General features: G+C 37.5%; 1 protein-coding gene across 1 annotated transcript in view; it reads left to right on the top strand.

Moving 5' to 3' along the window:
• The window catches only part of raver2 (ribonucleoprotein, PTB-binding 2), a 137,237-nt gene that overhangs the window by 115,591 nt on the left and 7,283 nt on the right, over nt 1-14,363 (top strand). The window contains exons 12-14 of the mRNA XM_056460038.1: nt 6,552-6,653; nt 10,329-10,451; nt 13,916-14,113. Of these exons, the coding sequence (XP_056316013.1) occupies nt 6,552-6,653; nt 10,329-10,451; nt 13,916-14,113 (423 nt within the window). The remainder of the gene's footprint in view (nt 1-6,551; nt 6,654-10,328; nt 10,452-13,915; nt 14,114-14,363) is intronic.

Raw genomic sequence — 14,363 nt, 5'->3', positions numbered from 1 at the left:
AACTAGGCATGTTAGGGTAATTAGTCAAGTTATTGTATAATGATGGTTTGTTCTGTAGACAGTCAAAGAAAACAATTTGCTTAAAGGGGCTAATAATTTTGACCTTAAAATGGTTCATAAAAAATTAAAAACTGCTTTTATTCTTGCCGAAATAAAACAAATAAGACTTTCTCCAGAAGAAAAAATATTATCAGACATACTATGAAAATTTCCTTGCTCTGTTAAACATCATTTAGGAAATATAAAAAAAAAATAATAATAATTAAAAGGGGGGCTAATAATTCTGACTTCAACTGTAAGTTCTCAAACTTTTAAGTAATTCTCATAAATTAACGGTTCGTTTCCAAAATTAAAAATTTCCCAAAGTTTCCAGAAATTTACTGAGAACTTTTCAGTCCCTTTGCAACCCTACTAAAGACACTGTATGGTATTATGCATGCCATGCCATTAGTTGATCTCGGTTCATTTAGAAACACTACAGGCATTTGTCCTGTATTTCTCCATTTGTTGTTTGGTTGTCAAAAACTTATATATGTTTATAGACTAAACAGACTTTGGGCTCTATTTTAACGATCTAGGCGCAATCCACTTTTGCTATTTTAGAGACGGAAAAATATGGTTTGCCCCGCGGCGCATGGTCAGGGTTGTGCTTATTCTCTTAATGAGTTATGGGTGTGTTTTTCTCTCTGCTAGCCGGGCTACCAGCTAGTTCTATCAAACCTCTTCAGCTGCTTCAGAACGCAGCAGCACGAGTGGTCTTTGATGAACCCAAAAGAGCACATGTCACTCTGCTACTCACCCGTTTGCACTGGCTGCCAGTTGCTGCCCGCATCAAATTCAAAGCTCTGATGTTTGCTTACAAAGTGACCTCTAGCTTTGCTCCTTCGTATCTGCTCTCACTTCTGCAGATTTATGTGCCCTCCAGAAACTTGCGTTCTGTGAATGAACGTCGCCTCGTTGTTCCATCCCAAAGAGGGAAGAAATCACTTTCCCGAACTCTCGCATTCAATCTGCCCAGTTGGTGGAATGAACTCCCTAACTACATCAGAACAGCAGAGTCACTTGCTGTCTTCAAGAAATGACTAAAAACGCAACTGTTTAGTCTCCACTTTCCTTCCTAATCTGCAACTGCCTCTCTGGCTATACCACTAACTGTGCCCTCTCTCTCTCTCTCTCTCTCTCTCTCTCTCTCTCAAAAAAAAAAAAAAAAAAACTTTTTTACTAATGCTTTGCTTCTTAGACTTTACACACCTGAAACTTGTCTATAGCACTTGTTCACTGCTGCTCTTATAGTTGTGTAAATTGCTTCCTTGTCCTCATTTGTACGTCGCTTTGGATAAAAGCGTCTGCTATATGACTAAATGTAAATGTAAATGTAAATGTTTTGAGCATAACGTGCATTAAACCAATCAGAGTCTCATCTCCCATTCCCTTTAAGAGTCACGCCATGGCACATTTGCTATTTAGATGGCGGACTTTGTGAGTGGAAAACTGAATGGAAAACCTGAAAGCTTCACTAGTGAGAAAAATGTTTAACAGACCATCGAGAATAAAGAATGAGCCTCCTCCATTCGGCCTCTTTACTTTCTCTTTACTCTACTCCTTTACTTTCATGGAAACGGTGTTGTACACACTCCACTGAAGACATTCCTTAGCCTACATATTTAATTTTATTTGTTAAGCGCAAAGATTTGTTTCAAAACAGTTTCTCAATTCAGTGCTAATTTCCAGCAAACAAATAAATGAACAGCAATAACGAAGAGTTATATCCAAAGACACGTCCTATTCTTATGCCCCACATGGTGATGCATTGGAGACGTCCAAACCTGACAGGTGGACAAATCTAAACTTAAACTATCAATATGCGTATAATAAATAATACTGCTAATAATAATAATAACATTATAATAAAAATGCTAATTGTTATGAACAGACATGAAGATGGCATGGAGGTAGTGATTTTTTTTATTATCTATGTAGTAAATAATATTTTTTGTAACATTTTAATACATTTTTTTTTTATATGTAAAGATATTTGTGTATTGCTGTACATCCTGTGAGTATTAAGCATTCAAACTCACATAGGCGCATAAGTAACGTGCTCTGCACTGGACTTTAGACCAACTTTTACTTGGCCAATGGTGCAGTCTATTTCAGTTCCTCAAAATAGCAACGTGCCAACAATGTGCCTTAACACACCTCCTTTTTAGACCAGCACACCCATGAGTCCACAAAGTGGCGCAAATGGATTAGTTTTTTAAACAACGTGGTGCAAAATGTGAAAATTAGGGTTGCGCTGGTCTGAAAATTGTAACAAATCACGTCAAACACATCTGTGTATGATAGGGCCTATAATGTGCATGTGCCTAATATCACCATTTTCACATATTAAGAGTTTTAGTTGAATACTATGTTGCGCTAACTGCCCTTTAGATGGCATCTTTACCTATGGACACTCATTTTTGTGCACATAGGGTTGAGCCAATTAACTAATTACAAAGATGATACCATCACATGACACACAGTCCTCAACAAGTGACTATCCTAAACTGTGAGCGACAGCAAATTGTTGCCTAAAAAAGCCAAGTGAAAACATCTACTGAAATAATAATATATTTGTGATTTTATTTATTTATATTTTATTTCAGTGTGTCAGAATACCATCGACAGAGATGCTTTTTGAGTCACAAGTTTGAATCTGGCCTGTGCCATGTGCCGATTCCCATCACCCTCCTTTCTCCACAGTAATATCTTGCCACTCTGCACTATGCTGTCAAAAAGGCGTCAAATGAAATGGGAACGTAAGAATTTCAGTAGACTCAGAGGAGAGAAATGCGCTCCAGGAGAGGATGAGAGGGAGGGAGAAGGAGTTGCAGTCCTCCTACAGTCTCTCAGATTCCTGCCAGTGTCTTTAGGGTGATCCCCTACTCACTCTCTGGCAGGGAGTTCGGGGGGAAGGAAATTTTGCAGTATTAAATGGCTTAAATGTGGGTCTCCCTCTCATTACTGCCAGCGTTCCTATGACAATACGAGAAAAGGAGTGGGTGAGGATTGGAGGGAGAGAAGGGGGAGCGAGAAATGCAGAGGGGAAAGACAGGAGGGAAGAGGAAGATTGGCTGCGAGTTGTCTGTCCCATCTGGTCGCACACTCCCACACACTCCACCAGCTTTAGTGAAATGAGACAGTGAGCTTTCGCGCTGTAGGCGTCCAGAGAGAACGAGAGCAGGGAATGGTGAAAGGAGTGATGGGAAGGAGATGAGAAGGAAGAGATATATTAAAGGAACGGTGGAACAGAAAGCTGGCGATACGGATTAGGCCACAAGGTTAGACGGATGGAGGGAAAATAGCAAGGCGAGAAGAGTAAGCAGCTGTGCCTCGCGGGCACCTGGACGCAACGATATACCATGTAGACAGACCTTTCACTGTCAGGATTGAGTCTAGTCCACTTTGATGCTTATTCTGGCCAAGGATGGAGAGGAATACGTGGTTTGATAAAGACGTAAAGCAAGGGCTTGCAGACTACCGTTCCAATGCTGCCCCTTCACATGATTATTTGCAAGTAATCCTGAAAACAGAGTGGTTGCCCTCCAGGAGCATGTCGGCAACCCAAACTATGAATCTCCAAATCTTCTGGCTAAGAAGCATTCCATTTGATGTTTATTGTTGCCTGGTTTCAAGATCGGCATGGTTTATAGGATGGAAAGAATCGAACTGTATTTTCAGTGGTGAAAATGTGCAGAATGGTTGCAAATTGGGACTTTTACATAGAAAAAATGTAATCATAAACACATTTTTGTTTTAAACAAAGTTTGCATAATTGGTGTCAAACCTTTAAAAGCTGTGAAAAGTGACAGTTCTCTTCTCAGACCCAAATGAGACCCAATTGGTGACCTTCTCCCATGCAGAATTTCTTCTTCAGTGAGTGAACCAAACAATACTTGTTGGTTGGATCACCAGTACCTTCAATGCTTTGTTCGTGAAGTTCCTTTAGCTTGATTTTTAAAGGGAAGTGTTGTCATCATGCACTGCCTGACAAAAGTCTTGTCGTTGGTCCCAGTTGTAAGAGCAACAAATAATACATTTATTTCTAGTTGATCATTTGAAAAAGTGGCAGAAGGTAGATTTTTCTAATGAATCATCTGTTGAACTGCATCCTAATCATCACAAATACTGCAGAAGACCTATTGGAACTCACATGGACCCAAAATTCTCACAGAAATCAGTCAAGTTGTGAAGGAAAAATCATGGTTTGAGTTACATTCAGTATCGGGCATTCGAGAGATCTGCAGAGTGGATGGCAACATTGACAGCCTGAGGTATCAAGACATTTGTGCTGCCCATTACATTACAAACCACAGGAGAGGGCAAATTCTTCAGCAGTTTAGTGCTGCTTCTCATACTTCAGCCTCCACATCAAAGTTCACAAAGGAAAAAAGGTCACGGTGCTCCAGGATTGGCCAACCCAGTCACCAGACATGAACTTTATTGAGCATGTCTGGGCTAAGATGGAGGAGGCATTGAAGATGAATCCAAAGAATCTTAATGAACTCAGAGTCCTCCAAGAATGCCTTCTTTGCCATTCCAGATGACTTCATTCATAAGTTATTTGAGTAATTGCAAGTCGTCCAAGCTCATGAGAGTCATACACAATATTAATTTTTTTTCCACTGCACCATGACTTAATATTCTATACTGTACATTATTTCTGTTAAGTGACAAGACTTTTGTCTAAGTCAAACCTTACTGTCCTAATGAAATAATTAATAATCAAGGCAGGATGGTTAAATTGTAGGAGTTTCCGTATGCTTACAGTATGACTGTGAATGAGCATTGAACTTAAACAAGTGTGATTTATCAACAATGATTGTTTACTCATGTGCATAGGAACTCCATGCGCCTGTTTGATAAATATGGATTTTCTTGCACTTTGGTGCATTCTGAATTTCATTCACAGGACAAAATATTGAACCTTTTCTACGCACTCTTGATAAATGAGGGGCCTTGGTACGTAGCAAAGGTTTTTGCCCTATGGACTTATCTGCTCCCTTATCCCCTAAAAATCGAATGAAACCAGAAAGCTGGGTTCATTCTGTGTGCAATTTACAGAGTAAAGTCAGCGAATAGACTGGCTTTGCCATCTGTTGTCAGTGAAGGTAAAGGTCAGACAGACCAAAGCCACATCAAAGAACTGCAGTGACTAAAGCCGATTGTAGTTTTGCACCTGCATCTGGGTCACGAAGTTGCACCAACCAGCTTTTATGTTCTTTGTCTGCATGAGAGGAAGTAACTCTCAATAACAGAACATGGCAGTTGCTATTTTTGTAAAATACAAAAGGGAAACCAGATGAAATTGGACATCAGACACAATGAAAATGCTCTTTTTTCTGTGCCCTTTTGGCTTGGGCGCTTCAGCTTTTCCTTTTGCACGCTGGTTTGCTAAGCTGAACAGCCAATAAGAGGTCTGCCACACTGAACTAGCACTGTGAAACACTGCAGAAAAACTAAACAAACTCAGTGACTACGTTTACATGGACATCAGTCATCTAATTATTTGCCTTAATCTGATAAAGATAATAATATGATTAAGGTGTTTACCTTTTGAATATTACTTTCATGTTCCCATTTCACACGTTATAGTACATCGTTTGATTAACGTCATCACCATTCAATGCTAGTTTCCTCCGGTATTTAATACAACAACACAGTTTGTGTTGTTAAGAGCAACATTTGTAATTTTGAGCATTAGATTTTGTGACAAGTTCAACTGCAGTTATTTTTCTCATACAATGCGTGTAAATAGACAACGGCGGATTCACATTCTGAAGTAACAGGCCACCTCTGCCATTTCATTCATTTGTCGTCAAACGCCTGACAACTGCCGTGTTTTGCATCCTGTTGCAAAATGTAGCAAAAACCACTACAAAACGGTAGTAGTTTGATTAAGATGTTTACATGTCTGTACTACACTTCAATAATGCCACTAAAATAGGAATACTCACTATATATTATTTACATTTCTGTTTAGTTTGATTATGACTTTAGTCGGATTAAGATAATCAAACATTGCTGTTTACATGGTAGACTCTTAATCACAGTATTATCTTAATTGTATTAAAATCAGAGTATTGGTATGTAAACGCACCCATTGACAGCCCAACACTGACCAACAGCCACCTGCTGGCTCGATGTGCCATGAGGAAAGTGGCAAAGAGAGTTACTCAAGGCTCCAATATGGAAATTCTGAAGAGGAAAAAAATGAGCAGCAGTAAATTTCCACATCAATATATAATGTATGCCACATTACCACACCAGAGTACACATTACATCTACACAATTATCTCAAAACAATGGCATTTCAAAGGTGTTGACCAACTTTTGGGAAGTTCACTTAGACTGTTTTTTGCCTGGTTTTGTTTGAAATGATGTCATGGCAGTTTGCACACCAGTACATCAAAGCCTTATGTTAGAGCCGAGACATGTTTGATCATCAAACGGATTTCTGTTATTTCTGTCTGACTGTTTTTATTCTGATCGGTGTCTGTGTGTGACAGGAGGCCATGCAGCAGTGGTACCAACACTACCAAGCACAGAACTACGGCAACAATGGTCAAGATACGGCAGCAGTTACTGACTGCACGAAAGAGCAACCTCAGGTAATCACACAAGCATACCCAGAAAAACACTGTACATTTTCTCTCTCCACAAAAACAGAATAAAACAAAAAAATCCAGAAATCCTCTGTAAACTGTGTAATTACTAGGGCTGTGCAGTTTGAGGAAAATATCTAATTGCGTTTTTGCGATTTCAATTTGATTTGATTTGCGATTTAATTTTGTAGTCAAGCTTCAGCCAAATAATCTGTATTTTAGCTTCTTACTGCTAAAATGCAGTGAGTGACTGTTAAAAAAAGAACTTAAAATACGTGAACTTATATTAGCAAACAACTCTGCAATTGTACTTTGCTGTTACTTGCTACTAGACTGAGTATCACTTTTTAGCAAGGGTGTAGGTTTGCACTTGACATTGGAGGGGACAGGTGAATCAAACAACCCCCAGCCCCCACCCGTCAAGAATGAATATCGTTTATATATATATATATATATATATATATATATATATATATATATATATATATATATATATATATATATATATATATATATATATATATATATATATATATATATATATTATTATTAATCTTCTCTTTATAGAATTTATTAAGTTAAATTAAATAATCAGGCCTTAGTCTCGCTGTTTATTTTTTTTCCCCAATTTCTGTTTAATGTTGAGAAGATTTTTAACACATTTCTAAACATAATAGTTTTAATAACTCATTTCTAATAACTGATTTATTTTATCTTTGCCATGATGACAGTAAACAATATTTGACTAGATATTTTTCAAGACACTTCTATACAGCTTAAAGTGACATCTAAAGGCTTAACTAAGTTAATTAGGTTAACGAGGCAGGTTAGGGTAATTAGGCAAGTTACTGTATAATGATGATTTGTTCTGTTGACAGTCGAAAAGAAATCTAGCTTAAAGGGGCTAATAATTTTGACCTTAAAATGGTTTTTAAAAAGTTCAAAACTGCTTTTATTCTAGCCAAAATAAAACAAATAAGACTTTCTCCAGAAAAAAAATATTATCAGACATACTGTGAAAATGTCCTTGCTCTGTTAAACATCATTTGGGAAAAAAAATAAATAAATAACTAAATCAAAGGGGGGCTTATAATTCTGACTTCAATTGTATATGCCAGAAACATATTTGTACCCTGCATATATATCACATATGTACTATGTATGTCAGAAACATATAGGTTCATATATGTAAAACACATATGTTTCTGACATACAGTATATATGGGACATATATATGTTCACATGTATGTCAGAAAACATATTTGTCCACATATATGCCAGAAACAAATATGTCCCATATATGTCAGAAAAATATGTCCATATATATGCCAGAAACATAAACATATGTCCCATATACTGTATGCCAGAAACATATATGTCCTCTACACTTATAACACTTAAATGTTGCATATATGTCAGAAACATATATGTCCCACGTATGCATATTAATTGCACATACTAAATGTCATAAAGGCATAGTTTACATAATCATAATCATAATTTTCCTATTACACGGAATGATTTATACATGTTGAATTGACAGTTTTTCTCAGTGGCTTTGGTGCATTTCTCACAACACTACTAACATTTCTGCACAAAAGTTAATGCATTTCTCAAAACAATTAGTACAAACTGCAAAACCTAGTTGATAACCTGCAAAAGCGTGTCACTTGCTCAAAATGTATAGCTCATTCCTCAAAAGCAAGTATTCATGTCAATGAAAGTGTCAGTGTCATCATGATGAAAAGTCCTGACACCATTGTTTATGAACAAGAGTGTCAAATGGCTTTGTCATGTTTTCATTATGACAGTTTACTCTACATTTTTTTCCAATGCAAATAAGTCTGATTTAGGTGACACTTCCTAAAAATCCTCAAAACAGCAATATATACTATTTACACAGCCATCTGAAAACCACAGTAAAGTTAGACATCACTGCATTTAGTGAGGTATCTGAGTACAAGACACTGAATATGTATGTTTCATATTTTAACTGCATATGCTTTTTGCCATTCTAATTTATTCACGGCAACGCAGTGGCGCAGTAGGTAGTGCTGTCGCCTCACAGCAAAAAGGTCGCTGGTTCAAGCCTCAGCTGAGTCAGTTGGCGTTTCTGTGTGGAGTTTGCATGTTCAGATGCCTGCTAGCATTTCGCTTAGACGGGCTTTTCTTTGGCGGAAACACTTGATTATTTAATAATGCTGTTTTATTATTAATACTTTATTACCTGCGACTCGATTGTGTTCTGACCACATGTGCTTGGTTGTATACTAAATCAATAAAGTGTTTAGTCTTTTAAAAACACTGTTGTAATACATTGAGCCACTAAGCATTGTTCTTATGATGTTTTTCTACAGGAGGAAACACTCATTACTTCCAAACACTTCAAATACAGTCGGTGTTAATAAATGCAAGGCTATTTATTGAATCCAGGCATAAAAATGTATGACAACATTTCAGATGACTGTTCTAGAGCCTATAGCTAATCAATCTGTCAGATTCTGGAGTGCATTACAGGTCTAAAGAACATTATAAATGAGACATTATCTTAAATAAAACAAATACATTTATAGATACATGTATGGTATATAATTTCACTCACCTGGGAAATGGAGGTCACAGGAATGGTTTGTGAGCACTATTAAGTGCACACAGCATGCCATATCATCTGATAATTCTAGGAAGTATTTCCAAAAGGCAACTGACTGTGTAAAGCCACATAAAACAAAACAAAAATAGGATGTATATGCCAAGTTCAGCAGCTAATCAGCTGGAATCAGCTGAGGTGAAGCGATGACGACCAGCGAGACCAAGCTGTCACTCAAGTGGCCACGCCCATAATTATGCAGACTTAATATAACTTAAAGTCCACATGAACCGAAAGCTGCGACCGTTCTTTTTTTCGTATTTTGTGATGCAGTTCCTAGAGAAACACAATATTAAATGACACAACAGTGGGTGTATCAAAATCATATGGTTAGTTTTGATTTCTTGGGGACTTTAATATAAATGAAACGGATGAGTTATAAAAAATTCACCCCCTCACAGTTGTCATGAAGTGTAATATTAGCTATATGCACCAAAAAAGGCTGTAAACATCTTTTTTTCTGCTGTAAAGTTGGCCATTTTTACATTGGGGTCAATAGAAATGTGCTCTATTATGGAGCCAGGACTAGTTGAAGTTCGATGAATTGAAGTCTTAGTTACTTCCATATTAGCTTCACGAGGGAGAGCGGGATGTTGTCCCTCGGTTTAAATGGAAATTAAATTGCGTGGTCTGAAAAAGACAAAAGTTTGTACGCCATTACAGAACCACCTTGGTGAGTAGATAAAGACTGATGTTTTATTGTTGGAGTGAACTGTCCATTTAATGAAAATGTAAATAGGTTACGGCAGGGTTTTTCCTAATAAATTTGCTATGTAGCTGCAGAAAGTTGCTCGGAAGCTAATAAATAAATAATGAAAAAAAAGTTTGTTTACCTACATGCCATGTGACTAGTAACCAAAAGAATCATGAGCATGCATTTATACTGCAAATTAAGCAAATATTAATGTCTCAGTGTGTGTACAAAATGTTCAGGTAACAAAAAATATCTGAGAGAATATCTAACTCAAGTTAAAAAGAAGGTCAATGGAAAGTCCCCAGCATGATAAGAAAATGTGTGTGTTTGTGTGCCACAGGTGGTGGTCACCTCCTCATACGGAGACTACAGTTCCTACATGCACGCTGTCAGTCAGTACTATTCTCAGACGCAGATGAACCAGACAGCTGCTCAAGTCTACCAGCACCGAGATGTCAGCAAGGTAATGTACACACACAGACACTGCGACACGTCATGCTTAATCATGCTCACTTTACAGTCTACATTAACCAACTCCGTTCATCTCAGAAACTCTACACACTGGTAGGGGATTTTACTGTGCAGGGATACACATACAGTATATACAGCAGTAAACAGTGAACATGCAGAGCAGACATCACACACACATACAGTCGGAAATACTCCAGTCGTCAATCGTCTGATAGATGTCAGAAAAGTCCATAACCTGAACGTCCACTGTGTCTAAGTGTCTCTTGGCATGTGAGGGAACACTGTATGCACACTGCTGCTCATTCTGACACCACAGACCAAAATAGAGAAACATTTGACTTCTCTGCAGGTATATAGAGTTTGTAATCTATGCATTCAGCAACACAAAGTTTGTACTGATATATGTATATTTCTGCATTTTAATATGCATATACCTGCCTGCTCTACCAAATGTTTGACTATATTTTGACTGTTTTAAATAATGACTGTTAAAGTCATTTAACGAATGACTGTTTTAAATAATGGTTTACACACACAGTATTGTTGGTTTGCAAAAAAACCAAACAAACATAATCCTGTTGCACTACTACACTTGATTTTGGTTTTATTGTAAAAGATTTTTGTATTAATTCTGGTATTTTTACCATAAATCAACGTATTTTTATATGTCCAACCATTTGGTAAAGGTTGATATTTTAGAAATTATGGGATGTGTTGAAAAAAAAAGCATTGAGTGTAGGCTTGGGCGGTATCCAAATTTTGATACTGTCAAACCTCCTCCCTATTTTACCTCGGTATCCGGTATTACCGTGCATAATAAAAAATTATGATGTAAGGCTCAGACAGCGTCACCAAACTGTTGGCTTGTGCCTAAACTATTCAGAAACGAAATACCGTGTATGCAACCTTAGGTTTGCCGTCACCTGTTTGTCTTGTTCGTATTAAGAGATCTGTGCGGGACGCGCTCTCATTCACACACACACACACACACACACACACACACACACACATTCACGCTCTCAGCAGTGCTGTCACAGCACCAAACAAGCGACACACACCATCACGTTCTCTCTCATTCACACACACATACAATCGGGAGAGATATTGTTAGTCCGCCCGCTCCCATTTAAATTACACCAGAGTTACCGACTGCTCCTGCGCTTTATTCAAAAATTTATTCCCGCACCGCAAGAAATCTGGTCATGTCCCGCGGTACAGCAGCAGGAATGCAGACCTCTAGTTTGTATTTACCACGTCTCCCTTCTCGTTCAGGCTAAACCGGAAATACTGGCAAACTGCAGAGATTGTGTTCTTTTTCGAGACCAGGTCACTTGGTGCACGACTCGCCATCTTACCTCACCTCTCTCTCTCTCCTCCACACTGTCCCGTGATGACAATCACGCATACACATTTTTAGCCATTAAATAAATTATTTTAATTATTTAATACTTGTCTCCAACATAACATTGTTGTTTATTGACGGTATAACGGTATTGAAACTGACACCATTGCTGTTTTTAGATCCCGCGGTATACCGTATTACTGTATTACCGCCCAAGCCTAATTGAGTGTGTTAACTAGCAACATTAGGAGTTAAGAAATGCAATCCAATTTTTTTTTCTTGGTAGGGTAGATAAATGGTTAAAGCTGACAATACATGTCAAATAAAAGAAACAACACAGAAAACTAACAAAATTGTCAATAAAAAAAATTTTAATAAATAAAATAAGTTCTAAGGTTTTTGTTTAGAATTTTTAACTGCTATTAACTAAGAGACAAATATTTGGATTAAATATTTGTATTACGGATTCCTATTGAAATACATTTAAAACTGTATCTTATCTAATGCAAAGCCAAATATTCCAGTATTACTCCAGTCTTCAGTGTCACATGATCTATCAGAAATTATTCTATTATGATATTTTCTGATCAAACAAACATTTAATTCTTTATCGTCACGGTTGAAATCTTCTGCTGTTCACATTTTTTCAGCATTTTTTGAGCATGAGGTTCAAAAGGGGAACAAGTTTTATTTAAGAGAAATCCTTTGTAACAGTGAGTACGTTTAAATGGACACCAGTACTCTGATTTTAATGCGATTAAGACAATACTCTGATTAAGAGTTGACCATGTAAACAGCGATTTTTGATTACCTTAATGCGACTAAAGTCATAACCGAACTAAACAGAAATTAAATTAAGACATGTGGAGTATGCCGATTTGAGTGGCATTGTTGAAGTGCAGCACAGACATGTAAACACGGCAATCAAACTATTATCATCATGTAGGATTTTTGCCGCACTATGTTACAGGATAGTCTATACATACACGGCTGTTTAACACTATTCTCTGCACCTACCGAGTCAGTGAATGGACCACAGACACACACACATTGCGAAATGCGGAGGGTTTTTGCCCCTACGGCATGCGGTGTCAAATTCCATTAAAACTACACTCTTCCAGCAGGTCATACTCGCATCCAAAATGTCCTTTCTCAGGGGGGCATGCATGAAATGTTCCTGAATGAAAGTGAAAGTGCCGAACTGCAGTTAAAGTCGACAAATTAAAAATGAAACAGCCGAAATGACATGAAACTCCAGAGGAAATGTGGATATCGTGGTGACACAATGACGTTAATTGAATTATGCGCTATAACATGTAAAACGAGATCATGACAGGAACATTTAAAAAGCAACTCATGTAAACACCTTAATTATATTATTGTCTTATTCAGATTAAGGCAAATATTTCGATTACTGATGTCCATGTAAATGTAGTCACTGTAATGGCTTTACAGACAATTTAACGTGGCCTATTATTAAAAAAGTATTTATTCCTTGAAAATAATATTGTACTTATAATATGTTCAGTGCTGGCGAACATAAGATTAATTTCAAAAACATTAAGAAATCTTAAAAAGCTAAACTTTTTAATTATATCACCATCATAATATGAGTGAAAAGTTGAATGGTAAAATGAACGTCCATTTCAGAACAGCTTTGCTTTAATGGCAGCAGCACTCACGCTGCTCTATTGTTCCAGTGTCACAAATGAGATCTTTGCACTAGTGGCTTAGACGCATGGAAATTAAATACTTGTTCAATTTACATATTTGTATATAATATATAATATTTCTGGTAAAATTATATAACTATACATATGAACTGATTTACTGTATGTCTGGCCTATAAACAAACGTGTGTGTGGTATTTGTGCAGGGTGTATGAGCTTATGTAAACGTGGTGGCAGGTGGTGTTACAGGTCAGCCACACATTCCTCACTTAGTCTCATGACACTCTCAGGACATGAGATCCTGCTGAAAACACTCCATCACTCCTCAGCGCAGCAGCTGGCTCAGAGTGTGTGTGTGTGATCTGTAATCTGAAGAGTCTGTGTGTGTGACGTATGCATAGATACAGTATAAATGCATGAATGTTTGATGGTGTGTCTCTATAGGAGGTGGAGGTGGTGAAGACCCCCTTGAGTGCTCCTCTGCACACCTCTCTGAATGGCAGCACTCAGACCTTGTTGCCCACCTACAGTGCCCTTCCCATCATGCCCGGCTTCATCGCACCGACACACACACATGCGGCCAGCCCTGCCGCGCACACACCTGCTGCACCCGCAGCTACCGACTGGAACAACTACTATTATGTGAGTGTTTATATGTGTTTCTGTAGAAAGTGTGCATAGGAGGAAAACAGAAGTGAGGCATGTGACCTGTCCAAAATGTTATCACTAAAACAGACAACTGAAAGATTATGGCTTTAAATTTTACCATATAAAAAGTCATATTAGTAGTGCTGGGCAAAGATTAACCGCATCCAAAATAAAAGTTTGTTTTGACATGATATATATATCACACTCATACTCATAGCTTATTAGATTATGGCTGTATATCCAT

This window comes from Danio aesculapii, chromosome 6, assembly GCF_903798145.1.
Source record: "Danio aesculapii chromosome 6, fDanAes4.1, whole genome shotgun sequence".
Taxonomy (NCBI): Eukaryota; Metazoa; Chordata; class Actinopteri; order Cypriniformes; family Danionidae; genus Danio; species Danio aesculapii.
The sequence above is the reverse complement of the archived record's forward strand: the minus strand, read 5'-3'. Positions and strand labels throughout refer to the sequence as shown.